General features: G+C 43.3%; 2 protein-coding genes across 4 annotated transcripts; one reads left to right on the forward strand and one right to left on the reverse strand.

Moving 5' to 3' along the window:
• Nucleotides 1–608: 608 nt before the first annotated feature.
• Nucleotides 609–12,220, forward strand: utp3 (UTP3 small subunit processome component). The gene is made up of 16 exons (XM_023837473.2): nt 609–762; nt 1,268–1,355; nt 1,674–1,730; nt 1,907–1,963; nt 2,326–2,452; nt 7,450–7,518; nt 7,652–7,773; nt 7,894–8,055; nt 8,193–8,264; nt 8,368–8,408; nt 8,574–8,670; nt 9,035–9,151; nt 11,232–11,371; nt 11,460–11,523; nt 11,626–11,733; nt 11,905–12,220. The coding sequence occupies exons 1-16, from the start codon at nt 746–748 to the stop codon at nt 11,992–11,994; spliced, it is 1,428 nt and encodes a 475-aa protein (XP_023693241.2). The 5' UTR covers nt 609–745; the 3' UTR covers nt 11,995–12,220.
• Nucleotides 12,221–12,263: 43 nt separating this feature from the next.
• ppcs (phosphopantothenoylcysteine synthetase) lies at nt 12,264–14,833 on the reverse strand. 3 transcript variants are annotated; one of them, XM_023837476.2, is made up of 5 exons: nt 14,638–14,833; nt 14,175–14,241; nt 13,201–13,755; nt 13,005–13,108; nt 12,264–12,880 (listed from the first exon to the last, which is right to left on the reverse strand). In XM_023837476.2, exons 3-5 carry the CDS (start codon nt 13,730–13,732, stop codon nt 12,557–12,559), a joined length of 960 nt encoding a protein of 319 aa, XP_023693244.1. In that variant the 5' UTR covers nt 13,733–13,755; nt 14,175–14,241; nt 14,638–14,833; the 3' UTR covers nt 12,264–12,556. The 3 variants fall into 3 exon arrangements, with proteins under 3 accessions (XP_023693244.1, XP_023693242.1, XP_023693243.1); XM_023837474.2 differs by lacking the exon at nt 14,638–14,833 and adding an exon at nt 14,477–14,576; XM_023837475.2 differs by lacking the exon at nt 14,638–14,833 and having other exon boundaries at nt 14,175–14,470.
• Nucleotides 14,834–18,328: the final 3,495 nt, after the last annotated feature.

Here is an 18,328-nt window from a genome sequence, read left to right on the forward strand (position 1 = left end):
GCAAAATAGCAATAAGAGAACTGAATGAGTCAGTAAAAAAAAATAGGACACTTAATAAAAAGAAATATGTGCGAAAGATATGTGCGGTTATGTTATTTTGTTATGAAACAAATAAATTTGCAATATATTTAGAGAATTAAGAAGGCGTCCTAAGACTTTATGAGAGCACTGCAATTGCATGCAATGGAAATTGGTATTAAAACGAATATCCATGTTTCCCAGTCGACCTCCTTTGGCAGTAGTACCGGAAACCCACAAGCAAAAGACAACGCGTGGAAATGAATGTATACGGTGACTATATTTTGGCTTGCATATTTTGCCTTGTATTCCGGAGGCAGAATGCAAAGTCTAAAAGCAACACAAAAATGAACACAGAAAGTATACTGACTGTAGAAAGGAAATGTTAACGTGAAACAAAACCTAAATCACGGATCTTTAGGTCCCAAAAAAGGGACGTACGGTCACTCTATTTTAAACCTATAAAACCATTTAGAGAAAATGGTCAATGTACAATAGAAGAATCTGAAAACAATATTAACGATTCAGTATTTCAGATATCAAAACCCATTTCACGCCCAGCACTCTTTCTACAAACAAAAGCGCGGCGACAAAATGTTTGCGCATTACGTAATACGTAACGTGTAAAACGTAACACGTAGCGTAGCGCTTGCTGGACCAATAGAAAATCTGTAAGCTTTCCAAAGCAGAAACGTGGGGTCCGAAGGCTTCAGGAGTAGGCAGCAGCATGGTCAGAGCGAGAAGGTTCGTATAAATTTATGGTTTGCAGTACCGGCTTGATTTAGGCTCATCAATGCAGGAGCGTTTAGTCTAAGTTTTCAGCGTGTATATTCGTTTTACAAACCCTATAAAAATGGTACATTAATGAGGACAGCAGCTGCTTTCCCACCGACATCAAAATAAACAAAAAAACAGGGAAAATATATAAATTACTTCATTTTCTGGGTGTTTTATGGTTCTGCTACCTTTTCTCTGGTTGAATTGTTATAGCATTATTTTAGCGCATAAATGTAAATGGTTGGGTCCCTACTTGTTTACTAAATCGTAGCTGACGATTACTTTTTGCTGTTTTCCCCAATGACAATTTGCATTTTCCTTGCATTAAAGTAGTGGACGAAACTTGTCATCTTAAGTAAAAAAATGTATTGTCTGTTAGTAGGAAAGCCCAGTTACCCCCAGTGTTTTTGGTTTTCTTATTGCAGTCCTATTCACACTTGCCTATGGTTCTTTTCCATCTGTTGCTCCTCAGGGCCGTCCGCCGGCCAAAGGCGAAGAAGGCGGAGCAATATGACAGCGATGATTCCGCTACTTACCGGGACGTGCCAGTCCCCGACAAGGTAGCTATATACAAGCAGATTCTGGTGGAAGTTCCTTACCCTGTCTCTGCATCTAACGGGGAAGTTGCTTGTTCTTTTTATTTGTGGGTTAGTGGTTAGAGACACAGAGTTGTAACCTGACAGCAACTCACTGTCCCAGGAAAGGCTGGAAGCCAAATGGCTCCAGAGAAAGTTTTTGATGGTTTTTCCATTTATTGCATTGTAATGTAATTTTATTTTCAATTTGTACAAAGTAATTATTTCTAATAATGAGATGAGTGTTTTGTGTCTTCCATACGATTTTGTTCAAACACTGTCTATGATTTTTTTTCCCAACAGAAATCCTCTGAATACATAGAAGATGAAATCGACAAGTTCCACAATAAGAGGATCTCGGTTGGTATCCAGGGCTAAATGTTTTCTTTATTATCTGCATCAGTGTCACATCATGTGTCTGACCTAAGTTAGGTCTGCTTTGGTGTTTGATATACATACCGATATTCTAATTCACAATTTGCAGACTCAACCTTTTTTGATATGTGTGCATGCACTTATGTACTGGTTCTCTGCAGAATCTCCTTGCACGTGGAATACAAGCGGACAGTGACCAGGAGGACATTGAGGATGAGGTGTGGGGAAAACGTCATGGGAGGGGCTGTCTCTTACCAATGTGGACTTAGGGTTAAACTATTCTGATGCGTCAACCAGCCCCTAATGTTGTGAGAAAAAGTGAAAGTTACACAGCTTATGTGTTTGCACTTTGCTCCAAATAATGATTAAAAAAAACTCCAGTCACATTTCCACAGACTCTTCTTAGGAGTTTTACCAACAGTCTGTATGTGACAGAATCATTACTGTCACATACAGACATATTTGTCCATCGAAGTATTCATCATCCTGATATTAAACTGAGAGGTACTCTCTTCATCGGAATTTTTAATGCTTGTCTGGAGTTGCAGAGAGATTGAACTACTTGTGCTTTGATCTTTAGGATGAGGTGATGGCCCTGGATGACTCTGAAGAGGATGAGGAGGAGCAAGAGGTGGGTGAAGATGAAAAAGAAGAGGAGGAGGAGGAGACAGACATGGAGAGTGACCTTGAAGGAAAGAAAGAGGATGGTGAGTGTTGTCTGTGAGTGGAGTGGATCAGAAGAGAGAGACTTATGGGTGTTCTGATTCGTTGGATAACTCTGTTGTCCGATGTTTATTGTCTTCAGTGACACTTTATTGATTCCATGTAGGGAATTTCTCTCTTCCCCTACCCCATCTTGCTCTCCTTGGCAGAGATTGGTTAAGGGCCTTACTCAAGGACCCAATGACATGTGACCATTCTGCCAAGGCCGGGCTCAAACGGGTGACCTTCTGATCACGGACACAGAGGGTTAACAACAACAACAACAACAAATTTATTTTTGTATAGCGCATTATCACAACATTACATTGTCCCAAAGCGCTTTACAGCATCCCCACCCAAAGCCCCCAGTGAGTAAGCCATAGGCGACAGTGGCAAGGAAAAACTCCCTAGAAGGAAGAAACCTTGGGAGGGACCAGACTGAAAGGGGGAGCCCATCCTCCGGGGGCCGGCAGGGAGAGTCAAATACAGTTTAGTCTGAAACACAAACGGGGAGCAGGGGGGAGATGACAAGCCGGTGCCAACACTTCCTCCAATCGCCAGGCAGCCAGAAGGCAGGGAGCGGGTCATACAAGGAAGATGACACTGGCAGAACGGCGAGCTGGATGCACGGTCGTCATTGGCAGTGGCGACGTCACATGTTGCAGGGTGTGCTGGACATCTTGATAGATTGAAAGCTCCAGGTAGCACCACCCAGGAGAAGGTGGTGGAAATAAATGCAATTAGTCAAAGTAAGGGAGACTATAGGCAGTGCTAAAAGTTAGATGAGTGCAATATGAAGTGCAATGCTCCGGCAGATATGGCTATGGCAGCATAAGTAGGAGGGAGAGGCAGGTGGGAATGCAGGCATGGGGAGTCCCTGAAATGTCAGCACTCCAATCCCACAAGCAATTGTGAAGCTAGAGTGACAGCACTGTCAATTCAGTTTATCCAAAGCCAATGGCACCGATCCCCACCCAGCTCTACACCTCACACTATAGGTTTAACTGGGAGTGAGAAGCTAGCTAGAGCTAGAACTAGTGTCCCTATAAGCTAAACTAAATAGGTGTGTTTTTAGTCTAGACTTGAATATTGAAAGTGAACCTGAAACCCGCACATCCGGTGGAAGACCGTTCCACAGCTGAGGAGCTCTATAGGAGAAAGCTCTGCAGCCTGCCGTAGATCTTTCTACCCTAGGTACTAACAGATATCCCGCACCTTGAGATCGAAGCAAGCGTGGGGGATTGTATGTGGTCAGCAGATTATTAAGGTAGTCTGGTGCAAGGCCATTCAGTGCTTTATAGGTTAACAGCAGTATTTTATAGTCAATCTGAGACTTAACTGGTAACCAATGAAGGGAGGATAAGACTGGTGTGATGTGATCAAATTTTTTAGAGTTTGTGAGAACTCTGGCTGCCGCATTTTGTACCAGCTGAAGTTTATTTAAGGAACCAGACGGGCAACCAGAAAGGAGGGCATTACAGTAGTCTAGTCTGGTAGTTACGAAGGCATGTATTAATTTTTCTGCATCACGAAGTGAGAGCATCTTACGAAGCTTGGCTATGTTTCGTAGATGATAAAACGCAGTTTTGAGCATCAAAACATAGATCTGAATCTACTAGAAGACCAAGATTTCTAACCACTGTGTTAGGTTGTGTAGGAAGGCCACTAATGCTGAGGTGGTGAAACTTATTTCTTGCAGCCTTGGGACCAATCACCAGTACTTCTGTTTTTTCTGTGTTTAACATTAGAAAATTTTTTGCCATCCAGCACCGAATATCTAACAGACAATCTTCTAACCGAGATAGGAGTGATGTATCATCAGGGTTAACAGATATATATAACTGTGTATCATCTGCATAACAATGAAACCCAACACCATGTTTTCTAATAATGTTACCAAGCGGTAGCATGTATAGTGTAAACAGTAGTGGGCCCAGTACTGATCCCTGTGGGACACCGTATGTGACTTTGGTGGCCTTGGATGATTCGTTGTTCACATGTGCATACTGATAGCGATCAGTTAAATATGAGCGGAACCAAGAGAGTGCTGTCCCTGTAATGCCAACTACACCTTCTAACCGGTCCAAGAGGATATTATGGTCCACAGTATCAAATGCTGCAGTTAAATCCAGTAATACCAACAGCGATATCAAGCCACGGTCAGAAGCCATAAGTAAATCATTCATTACTTTGACTAGAGCAGTTTCTGTGCTATGGTTTGGTCTATAGCCAGACTGATATAATTCATTATTATTATTTTTTTGTAGGAAAGTAGACAACTGACGAACTACAACCTTTTCCATGATCTTTGAAATGAAAGGAAGATTTGAGATTGGTCTATAGTTTCCTAAAACACTAGGGTCAAGATTTGGTTTCTTTAGAACGGGTCTAATAACAGCCAATTTAAAAGGTTTAGGAACATATCCAAGCTTAAGAGAAGAGTTTAACACATTTAACAGGGTATTGCTAATCTGTGGTGTGATTTCTTTGAAAAATTTTGTAGGAATTGGGTCTATGAGGCTTGTAGAGGATTTACAGGAGGAAATTAAGCTCAGGAGTTCTGGGTGTTTTATAGGAATGAAAGATTCAAAAGTCTCATTATTGATAGGCATAAGACTAACAGGAGTCTGGCAGTCATAGGTAGCTAAGGATGTGCACTGGATGGTCTGTCTAATCTTAGTTATTTTACCATTAAAGAATGTAATAAAGTCATTACTCTTAAGAGATTGTGGGACTTGCAAGTTTAATGGAGAATTCTGTGTTAACCTAGCCACGGATTCAAATAGGAATTTTGAATTGTTTTTGTTCCCGTCTATTAATCTGGAGAGATACACAGACCTAGCAGACACTAGTGCTTGTCTGTATTTAGACAGGCTCTCTTTCCATGCAGATTTGAAAACTTCTAGTTTAGTTGAGCGCCATTTGCGCTCTAGCTTGCGTGATGCCTGTTTGAGTTCACGTGTATGATCAGAGTACCAGGGGGCAGGTTTCTTATCTCTATGCTTTATTTTCTTAAGTGGAGCTACAAGATCTAGTGTGCTACGAAGGGATTTATCCATGTTTGCAGTCGCCTGTTCAAGTTCATTTATACACGATGCTTCAGATGTAAGGCTGAAGGACTGTGGAAGTTGTTTCATAAATGTTGTTGTAGTTAGTGAGGCAATGGAACGTCTGATTCTGTACTTTGGAGCTGCGGTCAACGGGAGGCTATACTGGATTTCAAACGTTAACAAGTAATGATCAGAGAGAAGGGGACTCTGAGGCATAATAGATACATGTTCCACCAAGATGCCATGACTAATAATCAAATCAAGGGTATGGTTACAGGCATGAGTAGGCCCGACTACATTCTGACATACACCTAGAGAGTCAAGAATAGCTGTAAACGCTATTTTTAAAGGATCACTATCTTTCTCCATATGAATGTTAAAATCACCCACAATAACAGCTTTGTCAGTACTGACCACCAGGTTAGTTAAAAAATCAGCGAACTCCTTAAGAAAATTACTGTACGGCCCAGGTGGTCTATAAACAATAACAATGGTGATTTGGGGTGAAGAGCAAGAAAGAGATGAGCCAGCAAGACTAAGAACAAGAGTTTCAAATGTGCTGAAACTCAGACCACATTTCTCAGACACTCCTAGGCTGGATTGAAAAATTGCAGCAACACCACCACCTTTGCGATTTGGTCGAGGGTTATGCTTGTAACTGTATTCAGCTGGAGTAGATTCATTCAGTGCCATGAATTCATTTGGTTTAAGCCAGGTCTCCGTGAGGCATATGGCACCAAGACTAAAATCAGTAATTATTTCATTTATTAATAGTGCCTTAGGAGCCAGTGATCTTACATTCATAAGTCCAAGTTTAAGTTTAAGCCCTGCATCACAGCTGTTTTCTAGTAACGGATTCATTGTAATTTTTATTAAGTTATTATGGCACACACTACGGTGGAATCAGCTTCCATGATTAAAAACGCGGGGAACAGACACAGTCTCAATAAAATGAACCCTAGGTGACGACTCTAGGCGACTAGCAGGCGGTCGGTTATGCCGGTTTGCCTGCCGCCTGGACTTGGCTCTAGTTAGTCAGCGATTTGTCTGGAGACTATGAGCTATGCATTTAGACAAGACGTCAGCACCAGCACGCGAGGGGTGAATACCGTCCCTCTTCAAAAGCCCAGGCCTACCCCAAAACATCCGCCAGTTGTCAATATAACCCACACCATTTATCGGGCACCATTCCGACAGCCAGCGATGTAGCGACGATAATCTGCTGTACATTTCATCGCCACGTCTAGCAGGGATAGGGCCAGAGCACGTTACTGACACACACATCTTCTTCGCAAGGTTGCACACCTCTATAAAATTTGATTTCGTGATCTCCGATTGCCTCAATCGGACATCATTAGTGCCGACGTGGATAATAATGTTAGAGTATTTACGTTTACTTTTAGCCAGCACTTTTAAGTTTGCCGAGATGTCGGTCGCTCTGGCACCAGGGAGACAATTAACTATGGTCGCCGGAGTCGCTACTCTCACGTTTCTTAGAATAGAGTCGCCTATTACTAGAGCACTTTCAACAGGTGTCTCAGCGGGAGTTTCACTGAGTGGGGAGAACCTGTTGGAAACGCGAATGGGCGAATGGTGCCGGTGTGAATTTTGGTTGGATTTACGACTATGCCGCCGGGTCGTCACCCACTCGCCTTGCTGCGTAGGCTCTGCTGCCGGAGCGGGGGGAGACTGAATACCTATGGCGGACATATCCGGAGCCGCTAACACTGAATCAATAAAACTCTCCGTTTCCTGAATGTCCCGTAACGTCCGGATACGTCCCTCTAAAACTACAATTAACCCGCTGAGCCACACTCTGCCCCTTTTCAATGAGTCCTTGTGACATGAGGGACCTGCCCACTATCATTTTGGCAGCTGTTGGCTGAAGGATGCGGCCTTTTGGTTTAATTTTGAGATGCTTTGTGTTTGATGCCACTCTGTCCTCCTCTTAGACCTCCCCAGTGATATGGCTTGGGGGCGCAGGAAGAAGATGTACTACGAGTCCGATTATGTCACAGTCAGTGAGTATTTGCTCCTCTCACTTTGTAAAAGACCATGTGACTGTCATTGCATTATACTCATGTTTTTGGTATGTGGAATTATTGGGTATGAGAGATTGTCTGGAAGATTTGACTGTATCTATATACATTCCAGAGGGGAAATCTAAGGAGGAAGCAGATGCTGAAGACCTGGAGGAAGAGGAAGAGGCAAAGAACATCCAGAAGCGCTTGGTGGGGAGTCTGAGTGAGGACGACTATGACCTGCATCTCCTTCAGGTACCTTCTCAGGAGCCACGGACATTCTCATGGTCACTTTTCAGCAAGGGAGGCGTCTTTTCACGCAAGTAAAAGTTGCAACCTAATTCTCTGGTGGCTTTTCTGGGTCTTCTCCTATAGGAGCTTGGAGGGGAGGGAGAGGGAGAGGTAGAGAGAAGCCTGGAGAAGGAGAAAGAGAAGATCGTGAAGGACCTGAAGCAAATGTCTCACAAGGAGAAGGTCAAGCTCTTGAAGAAGGAATCTCCAGAGCTTCTGGAACTGATCCAGGACTTCAAGGCCAAGGTACCATGTTGCATCAGACCTTCTCCCTGGTGTGCTGCTCGCTGTTCCTCAGCACCATCATACACACAGTTAGCTTCAATGTTCTTCAATGTGATTCTTGAGGCGGCCTTAGTGATAACCACGGTATGTTGTTTTAGCTGACGGAGCTCCGGGACGAGTTGCAGCCTCTTCTGAAAATGGTTAAGGATGGGCATATCCCTGCGGGAAAGGTGAGAGCCGGTCACAGCGGCACCTTGGGATGGATTTCGGTGTCTGTAATGAACTGGCCATGTAAATTAATCCATTTGTGTCCTTTTGACTGGTTTTCTCAAGGGAGCAGAATATCTCAAGACCAAACAGCAACTGTATTTGAAGTAAGTGTGATTTCCTTACTTCCTCGTTACATGGGTGGTGTGACAAGGGCAATCAGTGTAAGATGCAGGCAGGTAAAATCAGGTCATGTGTGTCACCATGATGGTTGGGGACTGTGGGACCCTAATGTCAGCTCACAGTCTGTCTTTCTGACTACATCTGCGCAGTTACTGCACCAATGTGAGCTTCTACCTGGTGCTGAAGTCCAAGCGAATCCCAGCCCACAGCCACCCCGTGATCGAAAGGCTGGTCTCCTACCGAAACGTAAGACGGCTCTGATCATGTGGTTACTTCTCGTTAAGCGTAGGCCTGGGTGGGGGTGAAGGTCATCCTTCTTGGGATTAGGGTTTCTCCCATAGAAATGAGTGGATCGTCCCCACAAAGATATGTTGAGCTGCACTTGAGTGCAGAAATCTGATTAGAAAATCTTTCTTGGTTTTCTTCAGTGTGTCACAGGGATATCCTTAGCTATCCCAGGCCGGCTCGTTGGAAAGTGCTGTGACAAATATGCAGCTATGTTACTGAAATGCGATGCGTCCTGATCAGGGAGTGCCACAGGGCGGTTGGTTAATGAGCTTTTTAGACACGCCTGTTAGATTGTCCCTCACGGTTTCCTCTACCTGCACAGCTCATAAATGAACTGTCCCCAGTGGATGCCAGACTCGCCCCCCAGTTGCGCCGTCTGCTATCAGAGACCCAGCAGGGCACAGCTGTCAGGAGGACCACTGACGCCCCCAGGAGGAAGGTGAGTGCATGGAGGACTGCCAGATGCGGCAAGTCATTTGGCCTTAAGGGGGGACCTGTTATGAGTTTCCAGTTTTTTCCTTTCCTTTAGTGTGCTGTGTAGCTGTATGTGTGTGTAAACGGTCTGCAGTGTCTTAAAATTACAGGTAAAAGGGAGTAATTCTCACCACAGAAACCACTGTTCTCTAATCTGCCTGACATGCCTTATTGGAATTCCAGCCCTTACTTTCTTGCACTGTTTATTTTGACAGCAAATTTTAATTTAGTTTTTGTCATAGTCTTTTGACTAAAATGTAATTTAGTTTGTCATAATTTAGTCATCTAAATTATTTTAGTTTTAGTCTAGTTTTAGTTGACTAAAGATTTACAGTCGACTAAAACTACAGTTGATTTAGTCGACTAAAATTAAAAGTGTAAAGTGTTATGTTTAAAGTTTCCCTTTGATGTCAGATGTTCACAAGATGAAATGAAACCAATGTTAAGGGATGGTATTAAGGTCTGACTGTGCAGTACACAAAGACACAGATTTCACTCTTATTTGAAACACAAACTTATGTTTATTTACTCGGAAACTGAGTACTGTAAAATCAGTAGTGTTACTGGTGCAAAAATAAAATCACTTCAAAGTGCATAGGCTATAATGCCACCAGGCCTGCTCTCTCTGAATATTAAAATAGAAATATTAAAATAAATATTTGTAGACGTAGTTTATTGGTGATTTCATGTTCGGTGAAGTTTCCGCTTTTTAAGAACTATATAAAGTAATGTTATTTGTTATATAAATCAAAACAGGTGAAACAAAAAATGTACGTTTTCAGCGTTGCCAAATCTCAAGAATCTGGCATGACACTCACACTTTCAGACTCACGCAGGAAATCTTACGCCAAATCTATATTATACCATTATAAACGTGAAATTAGCTACGTCCAAAGTGTATTTACACGGTTAAATACAGAAGCAGACTATTTACAAGGTAAGAAATATTACATATGTGTGCAGACATCTCGAATTGAAAATCTCACTGCAGCCAGCTGGCCGAAGTTGGCAACCCCGCGTTTTATTTGATATAAAAAGTAAAATGTACTGTTTTCACCTGAAACGGCTCGTCATTCCATTTGTGTTGTTACTCCGACAAATATAAAACAAATATGAGAAAAACGCGTCACGTTTTATATCTTTTCAAAATAATAAGACCGTCCATATCCTACTCTAACAGCGATTAAAGTGATAAGTTTGTATGTATTTATATTAAAACAAGACTTTAATTTTATTACTGGTGTGGGATTATAGAAAACAAATACTTAAATCCATGAACACTAAAGTATATGACATAGACACAACTGTATTAGGGTTTTACGGCTTAAGTTAAGCACTTTATTTAAACATGCACAATTTTCACATTTTATTTATTTTCTCTTATTTTGAAATGCAGCCCTACCTTTATTTAGTAGATGGTGATACAACTAATACGCTACTTAAATATATATCACATTAAAGAGTTAGACATGATCTTCTGGACCTTTGCTTCAAGAAATTTTCTCTAACTGATCCCTGCCTTACGCGAACTACATTAGTTCTGACTGGATCTCGTCTCTGGCAAACATTTTTATCTCATTTTTATTTGTTTACGAAATTGTAACAATACACTTCGTCATAGTCTTAAGCATTGAGAAATCATTTTTAGTTATCGTCTCGTTTTAGTCTGAAAATAAAGGTCGTTGACGATAAATTTTCGTCATAGTTATCGTCAACAAAATTAACACTGCTTCCTTGACATGGTGAGGTCACCTCGTAAGACGATCCTTATTGGCCACCTATCTGCAAGGATCTGTCTGTAGACTAGGACGGGGCCAAAATGTGTAGGGCAAGCTGACCAATCAAGAGCACGCTGGGCTCATCGGGGGTAGTGACAGAGTTATTGACACAGGAAATAGGGATGTACTCTATGGGGAAAAAAGTGTTTTTGGAACATTGAGGCATGTAAATCTATTCTAGTATAATGACGTATAATAATGACGGGAACATGAGCATAATAGGGCCCCTTAAAGGGCCACCATTCACAGCATGCACGTGCTTGTCAGGGTACTGGAGACGGTGAGTCAGAAGCTGAGGAGGATTCTGACTCCGAGCTGGATGAAGAGGCAGCCCTGCGTGCCTACAGGGAGGTTGAGCGGAGGCTGAAGCTGAAAAGGACAGCCAAAAAGCTGCAGCCGGATGAGGCGTAAGGAGAAAGGCGGGGGGGCTTGTCTGATATGCATGTGGGATGGCCCTGCAGGACGGCAGCCTAAGACTGTGGTCTTCTTTGTTAGAGAGGAAGAGGAGGAAGAGGAGCCAGACCTGGACCCAGATGCCAAGAGGGGTATCACTTACCAGGTATACTAAAGACCACTAAAAACACCACCAGGCTTTTACTGTTTTTTGTAGTTCTTGGTGATACGAGCCCCGCACTGATTTCTCGTCCATCTCTTCTGACAGATGGATAAGAACAAAGGCCTCACTCCAAAGAGGAAGAAGATTGATCGCAACCCCCGAGTCAAATACAGGGAGAAGTTCAGGAAGGCTAAAATCAGAAGGAAGGGCCAGGTAGGTTGGAATTGGTTAGGGTCACGGTCACATGGTTTAAGTGGCCAATGATATGAAGTAGTTGGGGAATCAATTTTGAGTGGCAGTTGTTTTGTCCAGCAGCAGTTTGCTTAGCCTATAAGTGTATGTTTTGCAAAATATGGTTGCCCAATAAACTACACTGTGTTTCAGGTTCGTGAGGTGCGCAAGGAGGAGGTTCGGTACGGTGGAGAGCTGTCTGGGATCCGTGCCGGAGTCAAGAAGAGCGTCAAGCTTAAGTAAGACTCAAGAGCGGTGCCAGACTGCGTGTATGGAGCTGGCTGTCATGTGGCTGAGCTGGAAAAGTCACAAGGATCAGTGGTTTAAAAGTGAGGCGGTTGGCCATGGCCCTGAGGGGGGCCACTTTGTGGCAATATTATTATTTTTTTTTAATTCATGGACATTCAGAACTCCCTTCCACTCCCTGTTTGTCATATTTTACACTTTGACATTAAACATCTTTGCTGAATCATGCTCATATTTGGTTTGTGACATACACACTACGGCACACGTGCAACAGATCTGTGATTTAATGATTGCTCCACCCTCTTGCGGTACACAAAATACAGGCGCATCCCGGATGGGGAGACCGGCGACTGCTGGTACAGCAGTGGTGACGCTGTCTCTCTAGGAGGTGCAAGACAGACTTTGCTATCACTTGTAGTTTTCACACATTTTACATCAAGGCCGAGTACCAGTTTGGATTTATCTAGAGAAGCTGGATAGGTGGGTTCTGTGGAGGGTCCGCCATTTCTAATGGTTGGATTGTGATGGGAGGGGCTTGTCCATGCCTGATATGATCGCCTTAATCCTGCTGGAGAATAAAGTTGCTGTGAGCCGACACCAGGTTGCCGACGATCTTCTCCTCGATCTCCAGCCTGGCCTGTTCCTCGGCAGCCGTGAGGGCCAGCTCTGTCGCGTGGTCCTGTGTCACCACCACCACGTAGCCGCGCCGCGTGTCCAGCACGTTGGCCACCACGGCCTGGTGGTGGTAGGTGTCCAGCGCGCGACGCGCCCGCTCCAGCAGGATGCCCGGGTCCGTCTCTAGCTTGAAGGAGATGACGAACGCCTTCGGGGCCCAGTCCTTCACCAGCGGAGACAGCATCTTGGGTACCATCTTCATGCTGAGCTGCGAGGAGGAGGAGGAGACAGTGAAGGCTGGAAAAAGGTCCAAACAGCGTGCCTCGTCTGGGCTGTTTCAGTACCCTGACTAGCAAAAACTGCATTGGGCAGGAGGTTTGGCTGGGCCTCACCTGAAGTGGCCCTTCGGACGACTGGATCTTGTGCTCCGGCATCTCGGATGCCGGGATGTAGAAATCGGAAACTGCAGCAGCCAGGTAGAACATGGCCTCGGACCCTGCAGGTGGAATGGACAGGTAAGCACGTTCAGCAACCTGCCGCAAGGGAAAATGAATGTGTCCTACCATTACGGGACGCCGACGGCCATACCCATGTTGCTGAGAGCCTGTGCCGCAGCTTTGAGGAGGTGAAGGTACTCCGAGAGTGTGTTGAACTCCACCGGCAATAGCAAGCCTGCCACTTTGACCTCCTGGTAGCGCTGCAGCACAGCCGCGATGCCGGGCAGGGACTCCTGGTCCGCCACAACCCGGGCAGGGGCGCACTCCCCCGCGGCTGGCTCCAGCCGTAAGCCGTCCAGGAGGTTGACGCCAGCGTAGCGGCGCGTGTACGGGTATAGGGAGCGGTGCCGGTGCAGGAACACCACGGCATACCCTGCATCCAGGAAGTACTCCGCTGAGGATGCCCCACGCCGCCCACTGCTGAAGTTGTCCAGGAAGCGGACCGTACGGGACTCCAGGGGCACCTTGGTGCCGCCCGAGGTGACCAGCACCACACGACGGCCTGCAGACCCATGACGCTCGGCAAACTCCGCCATAAGGCCTTTTACCATCTGCACATGGGATGGCACCACAAACTCCTGTGTCAGGCTGCCTTCCACGGTGGAACATCCTGCCTCTGCCATGTCGCTTTGGTCTTGTTAGATTCCTGCATACATGAAGGGTAAGCCAAGGATACACAGGGACATCAGTTGTGAATTTTTAGATCACTAGGTATATTTGAGACACAAGTGCTTGTTCTATAATTTATTCAAACTTTGAGTTACAAAAATTACAAAACTTAATTTAAGTATCAATGTGTCTACTTCCGTATCAGAACAGATCCGGAATAATTAACGTTAAAATGTTTTGACGGTTCATTTAAACCTAACTGAAAGTGATATGTCTCTAGGGGTTTGGGATATGGGGAAGCGGGTATGGAGGTCGAAGAGATGTAGTAGTATAATCCAATACATTGCGTGCACACAATTAACAGGCTTCACGCTGCGAAGCTTGGTAATGATGCGTGTTAATATAAAATGCTTCACTGTTAATGAATTAAGTGTCCAAGTGACCGTCTGAACTTACCAAGTGCAGCTAGGCTAGCTGTCAAGCCCGATACCGATCGTCTAATGCAAACGAAGGAACTGAAAATCTGTTGAAGAAAGAAGGATATGAACGTACAAATGGCGCTGCCGCACGGGCGGACCTATTTGGAGTTTTTCATGGAGGAAAAAATACGTTTGTATTTCAAGAATACATCCTGTTGAAGGTGAACTCGAATAAATTCTAGCAAATTCGTTTAACTAATAGATATATAAGGGCAGTCTCATTATCCACACATGTAAATGAAATTCTGAATGCACATATGTAGTAAACTAATATCTTACTTTGAAAGTACACCAAAAAATACACAACAACCAGAATTGCGGTCCTTCGGTCTTTAAGTTCCCCAAGCCCGAAAAGCCCTGTACAAATGTAGTTCCGGGGTCAGTTATTGTTTCATTCTTATTGTTATCTGGTGCAGCATGTTCAGTAACAATTTACTGACCCATTATGTAGCTGAAGAAAACAAGATATAAAACCTTAGAATCTTGAATTTTAAAATGAGTTTTTGACTGTATTCATTAGGGGCATAGAGCTTATGTCGTTTTCCTTATCGTTTTCAATATTAGATGCTGTTAAGTCGAGGTTGACGCCAAGCGACCATATAAACGGCATTCCTCATTTTTTTGTCCATCCATCTTGTCATTACACGTGCAGAAAAACACGTCTTCAACTGGGGCATTTGTACTTCACGTGAAAATTTGGCTTGTTTTGATTCACTCCTTTTCCTCGTGCTCCATGGAATTCTTAAAAGCCTTTTCCAGCTTTTTGATTGTCTAGCTTTCGCATTCATAAAGATTAAAATAAAACAGTATATTCTGAACAATTCCGATTTTTGCTCTTAGACATGATAATACTGAAAGATTTAATCCTTTATTGCTTGTTGTCTTCGTGTTGAGGGTTATTCCAATGAGGCAAAAGCTCTCTATACTTTTTATGTTTTAACTATCAACACTAAAGTTTGCTGCCAACCTTGTGCTCACCTTTGTTTGCTTCCATTTTTATTTGTTACATACATAATCAAACGCAGTACAACAAATGACTTTCCACCTGCTTCCTGGATTAAATAAAAATTAAAATAATAATAAAGATTAAAAAACTGCAAAATAAATAGTTAAATAAACTTCTAAGCATCCTGCAGTAATGGAGGCGCTGTCGTTTTAACCATATTGTTGGTGTGCGCTACGTGTGTCAGTGCCTCTGGATGGGGACACCTATCGGAAGCTGAAGCTGGATACCCTCTCTATAGGCGCCCTGCTGATTGTGGGGGGCTGTAATGCCTCACCTGTGTCCTCCTAAAGTAAACAATCGACTCTTTTGTTTGCTGATGTACAGGAGGGGATTGTTTTCCTGGCTAAAGCTTGTCAGGTTCCCCGCCTCCTACTTGTAGGCCAATTCATCATCATTGAAGATCCGACCCGCCACGACTGTGTCGTCAGCCAAGTTGACAATAGTGTCGGAGGTGAATGTGGCTGCACGGTCATGCATGTTATGGGGAACACAAAATGACTATGGCATAATCTTACAAGCCGACTATCAACTAGCTTTAAGCTGCCCTTTGTACGACGGGGCGCAGGGTTATGACGTTAATTGTGACCTTGTATTTCTTCCACGTTGAGTTTTGGCTGTGTTTAGATAAAAAAGACAGTCAGTTTGACGGTGTTTGTGCCTCACCGCAGTGTATAGTGATCACAGCAGGGGACTTTGCATTCAGCCATAGTCCCGCATATTCCTTATTATTTTTCTTTCAAGTGTCCTGAGATATTTTTCAATTTCCACTATTAGTATGGTGTCATCAGCATGTTGAAGGTCGTTAATGTTTCTACCATTAAACTTGACTCCATAGTTGTCTTCTTCCAGCCCAGCTTCTCTCATAAGGCCTACATTTTGCATATTTGTATATGCAGAAAAACTATAATGACAAAATACAATCACGTGTTCCTTTATACTTGTCTGGAACTAGTCAGTTTCCCATATTCCATCCAGATTGTGTCATGTCTAGAGATTTTTCATAAGAACGAGATTCTGGTTTTGGTAGGCTACCTCAACTGAGAACATTCCATAGTTTGACATGGCCAGCACAATGCAAGACTTCATTGTAATCAATAGTGTATAGTTTATTCGTCTGTAAAATCAACGTTTAGAAAATTATTGCTAAATATGACACTAGATGGCAGTGTTTTATTTCATAGAAAGTCCAGACGGAAAACGGACGTTTGTATTGTGTTTCTTCTGGTTGTTGTGGGAAAAAGTTCACAGAGTTCAAGCAGCTGGGAAGTTACTTATCGGAGGGGGAGGAATTTTGGACGGCTTTGCACCAGAGAAATGCAGGTTATGAAATTTAATTAGAATTAATTCAAATCAAGAGAACAGAGACAAACTTAATTAATCTCACGGATTATTTTACTAAATTTAGATCGGGAGTACTTGGAGTTAAAAACTGAAAGGCTGGAAGGGTGACAAGATTTAGTCCTTTTGCCTCGAAGTCTACTACGCGATCGTCTGTCAGACTTAAATCTCCTTCGTGTTGTGTCGCAGAGTGAATGCAGCCCTCCCATATTATTTCTTGAATCAATGGTGCATTGTGCAGTCAGCGGGAAAAATAAGGAAACCAGGAACCTCGGATGGGGAGCTCCCGGTCTGGCTGAATAGATAGTGGGTTTGGTTTATTGTGAGTCAATGCGAGGATGTCTCCCTGATCCAGAGTGGTCCGATGGGGGTCGAACCTCCTCTCCAGCAAATTATATGCTTGAGCCCCCTCCCCACTAGAGTGCGGGGGCTTTTCCGCACTCCAGCAGGACTCGAATAACGGGAACACTGCACTGTCAGCATGAATCTGTCTGTCGTTGATGCCAAACCAACAGCGTCAATAGCATAGAAAACCGACAAATTATTAATATATCTAACTATACATCACTTGTGTTCTTCATCTTCCTTTTAGTGAACTGAGAATTACGGTTATTCTCTCTAGACTTCTTACGTGGCCACAGTGATTTCCTTTGAATGTAGTCATTTTCAAATAGGCTAATTCATGGATCTTTATAATAATTCGCTTCCTGTGTACAACAAATTCCCCCAAATATACTTAAGTCTTCTTATATGTAATTTAAATATTTTTCTTTCCGCAACAAATTAGCACAGTTCTCACTTTGTCAAAACCCTCCATCACACCGATCCAAACTCGGGTGACACTATAGTACTTACAAGTGAAAACGTCATGAAAATGTGCTCAGTATGAAATACAATGCTTTTTTGGCAACCAAGCAAAAGCACTATGTATAGCGACTAGAATCCAACACTGGTACTCGAAAATCCACTTTTACATCAAGACCACGTCATATTAAAATCAGCCTATATTCTGACGATGCACGGCCTATCTGTCAGCCCACTGTGACACGTACAGTGTCATCTTTATGTTTTTTCTTCTATGCCAGATAAGCTTTTAAAGATAAATCATAGACTGTGAGAGCCCAGCTGCTATGGGTTAATTATTATTTGAGATTCCCCACTTTGCAACAATTTAATAGTGTTTTAACTTCCTCTGTATAACAAAACGACTAAACTGTCCACTGTTTTAATGCGGTTAGTGCATGCTTAAAGTGTCCCGTTAAGAAAAATCGGAAAAATCAGCTGGACGAAGGAATTTCGCGTAATTTATTTAAAGAGGTTTGAGAAACACACCCTGCTGTGTGCAGCACGCCTTTGACTTCTTAGCTATGGTTGCTCCGCTGTACGCTGCAGTCCTCGGGACGGAAGGAGGTCTTGGACACAATCTAAAGCCGGAGATTCAAAGGGCTCGAATTTCGTGTGTGTGCAACCAATTACGTAAGGTGCAAACCTTAGGCAACATAATTTCAGTGAGCTGCTTCCCAAACAATAGTCCAGGTGGTAACAGTGTTCTAAATACATAAGCGTTAACCTAACGGAGATATCTTTCAGCTAGATTAGGGTCATCTGTGTTTCTGTGTGATCGGTGGTTTTAAAGCATTTGGAAAAGTTCATTTTATTATGTAAATAGAGAATCTGGCTTATAAAAGAATGGAAGCTAAGCGGATTCATTGTTATAATAAACAGTAAATAGTTAAATTCTGGTAAAGCCACATTTTTGTGGTCCTGCGTGTTATCTCTGCAGTGCA

This window comes from Paramormyrops kingsleyae, chromosome 8 (assembly GCF_048594095.1).
Source record: "Paramormyrops kingsleyae isolate MSU_618 chromosome 8, PKINGS_0.4, whole genome shotgun sequence".
NCBI lineage: Eukaryota > Metazoa > Chordata > Actinopteri > Osteoglossiformes > Mormyridae > Paramormyrops > Paramormyrops kingsleyae.

Excerpts from the sequence above, each read along its gene's own strand:
- ppcs (XM_023837476.2), bottom strand. The coding sequence starts at position 13,732 with ATGGCAGAGGCAGGATGTTCCACCGTGGAAGGCAGCCTGACACAGGAG. Across the intron at positions 13,109-13,200 it reads ACAGGCTCTCAGCAACATGG|GGTCCGAGGCCATGTTCTAC; the intron begins GTATGGCCGTCG and ends TTCCACCTGCAG. Across the intron at positions 12,881-13,004 it reads CGTCCGAAGGGCCACTTCAG|CTCAGCATGAAGATGGTACC; the intron begins GTGAGGCCCAGC and ends TCCTCCTCGCAG.
- utp3 (XM_023837473.2), top strand. Across the intron at positions 1,356-1,673 it reads ACGTGCCAGTCCCCGACAAG|AAATCCTCTGAATACATAGA; the intron begins GTAGCTATATAC and ends TTTTCCCAACAG. Across the intron at positions 11,372-11,459 it reads AAGCTGCAGCCGGATGAGGC|AGAGGAAGAGGAGGAAGAGG; the intron begins GTAAGGAGAAAG and ends CTTCTTTGTTAG.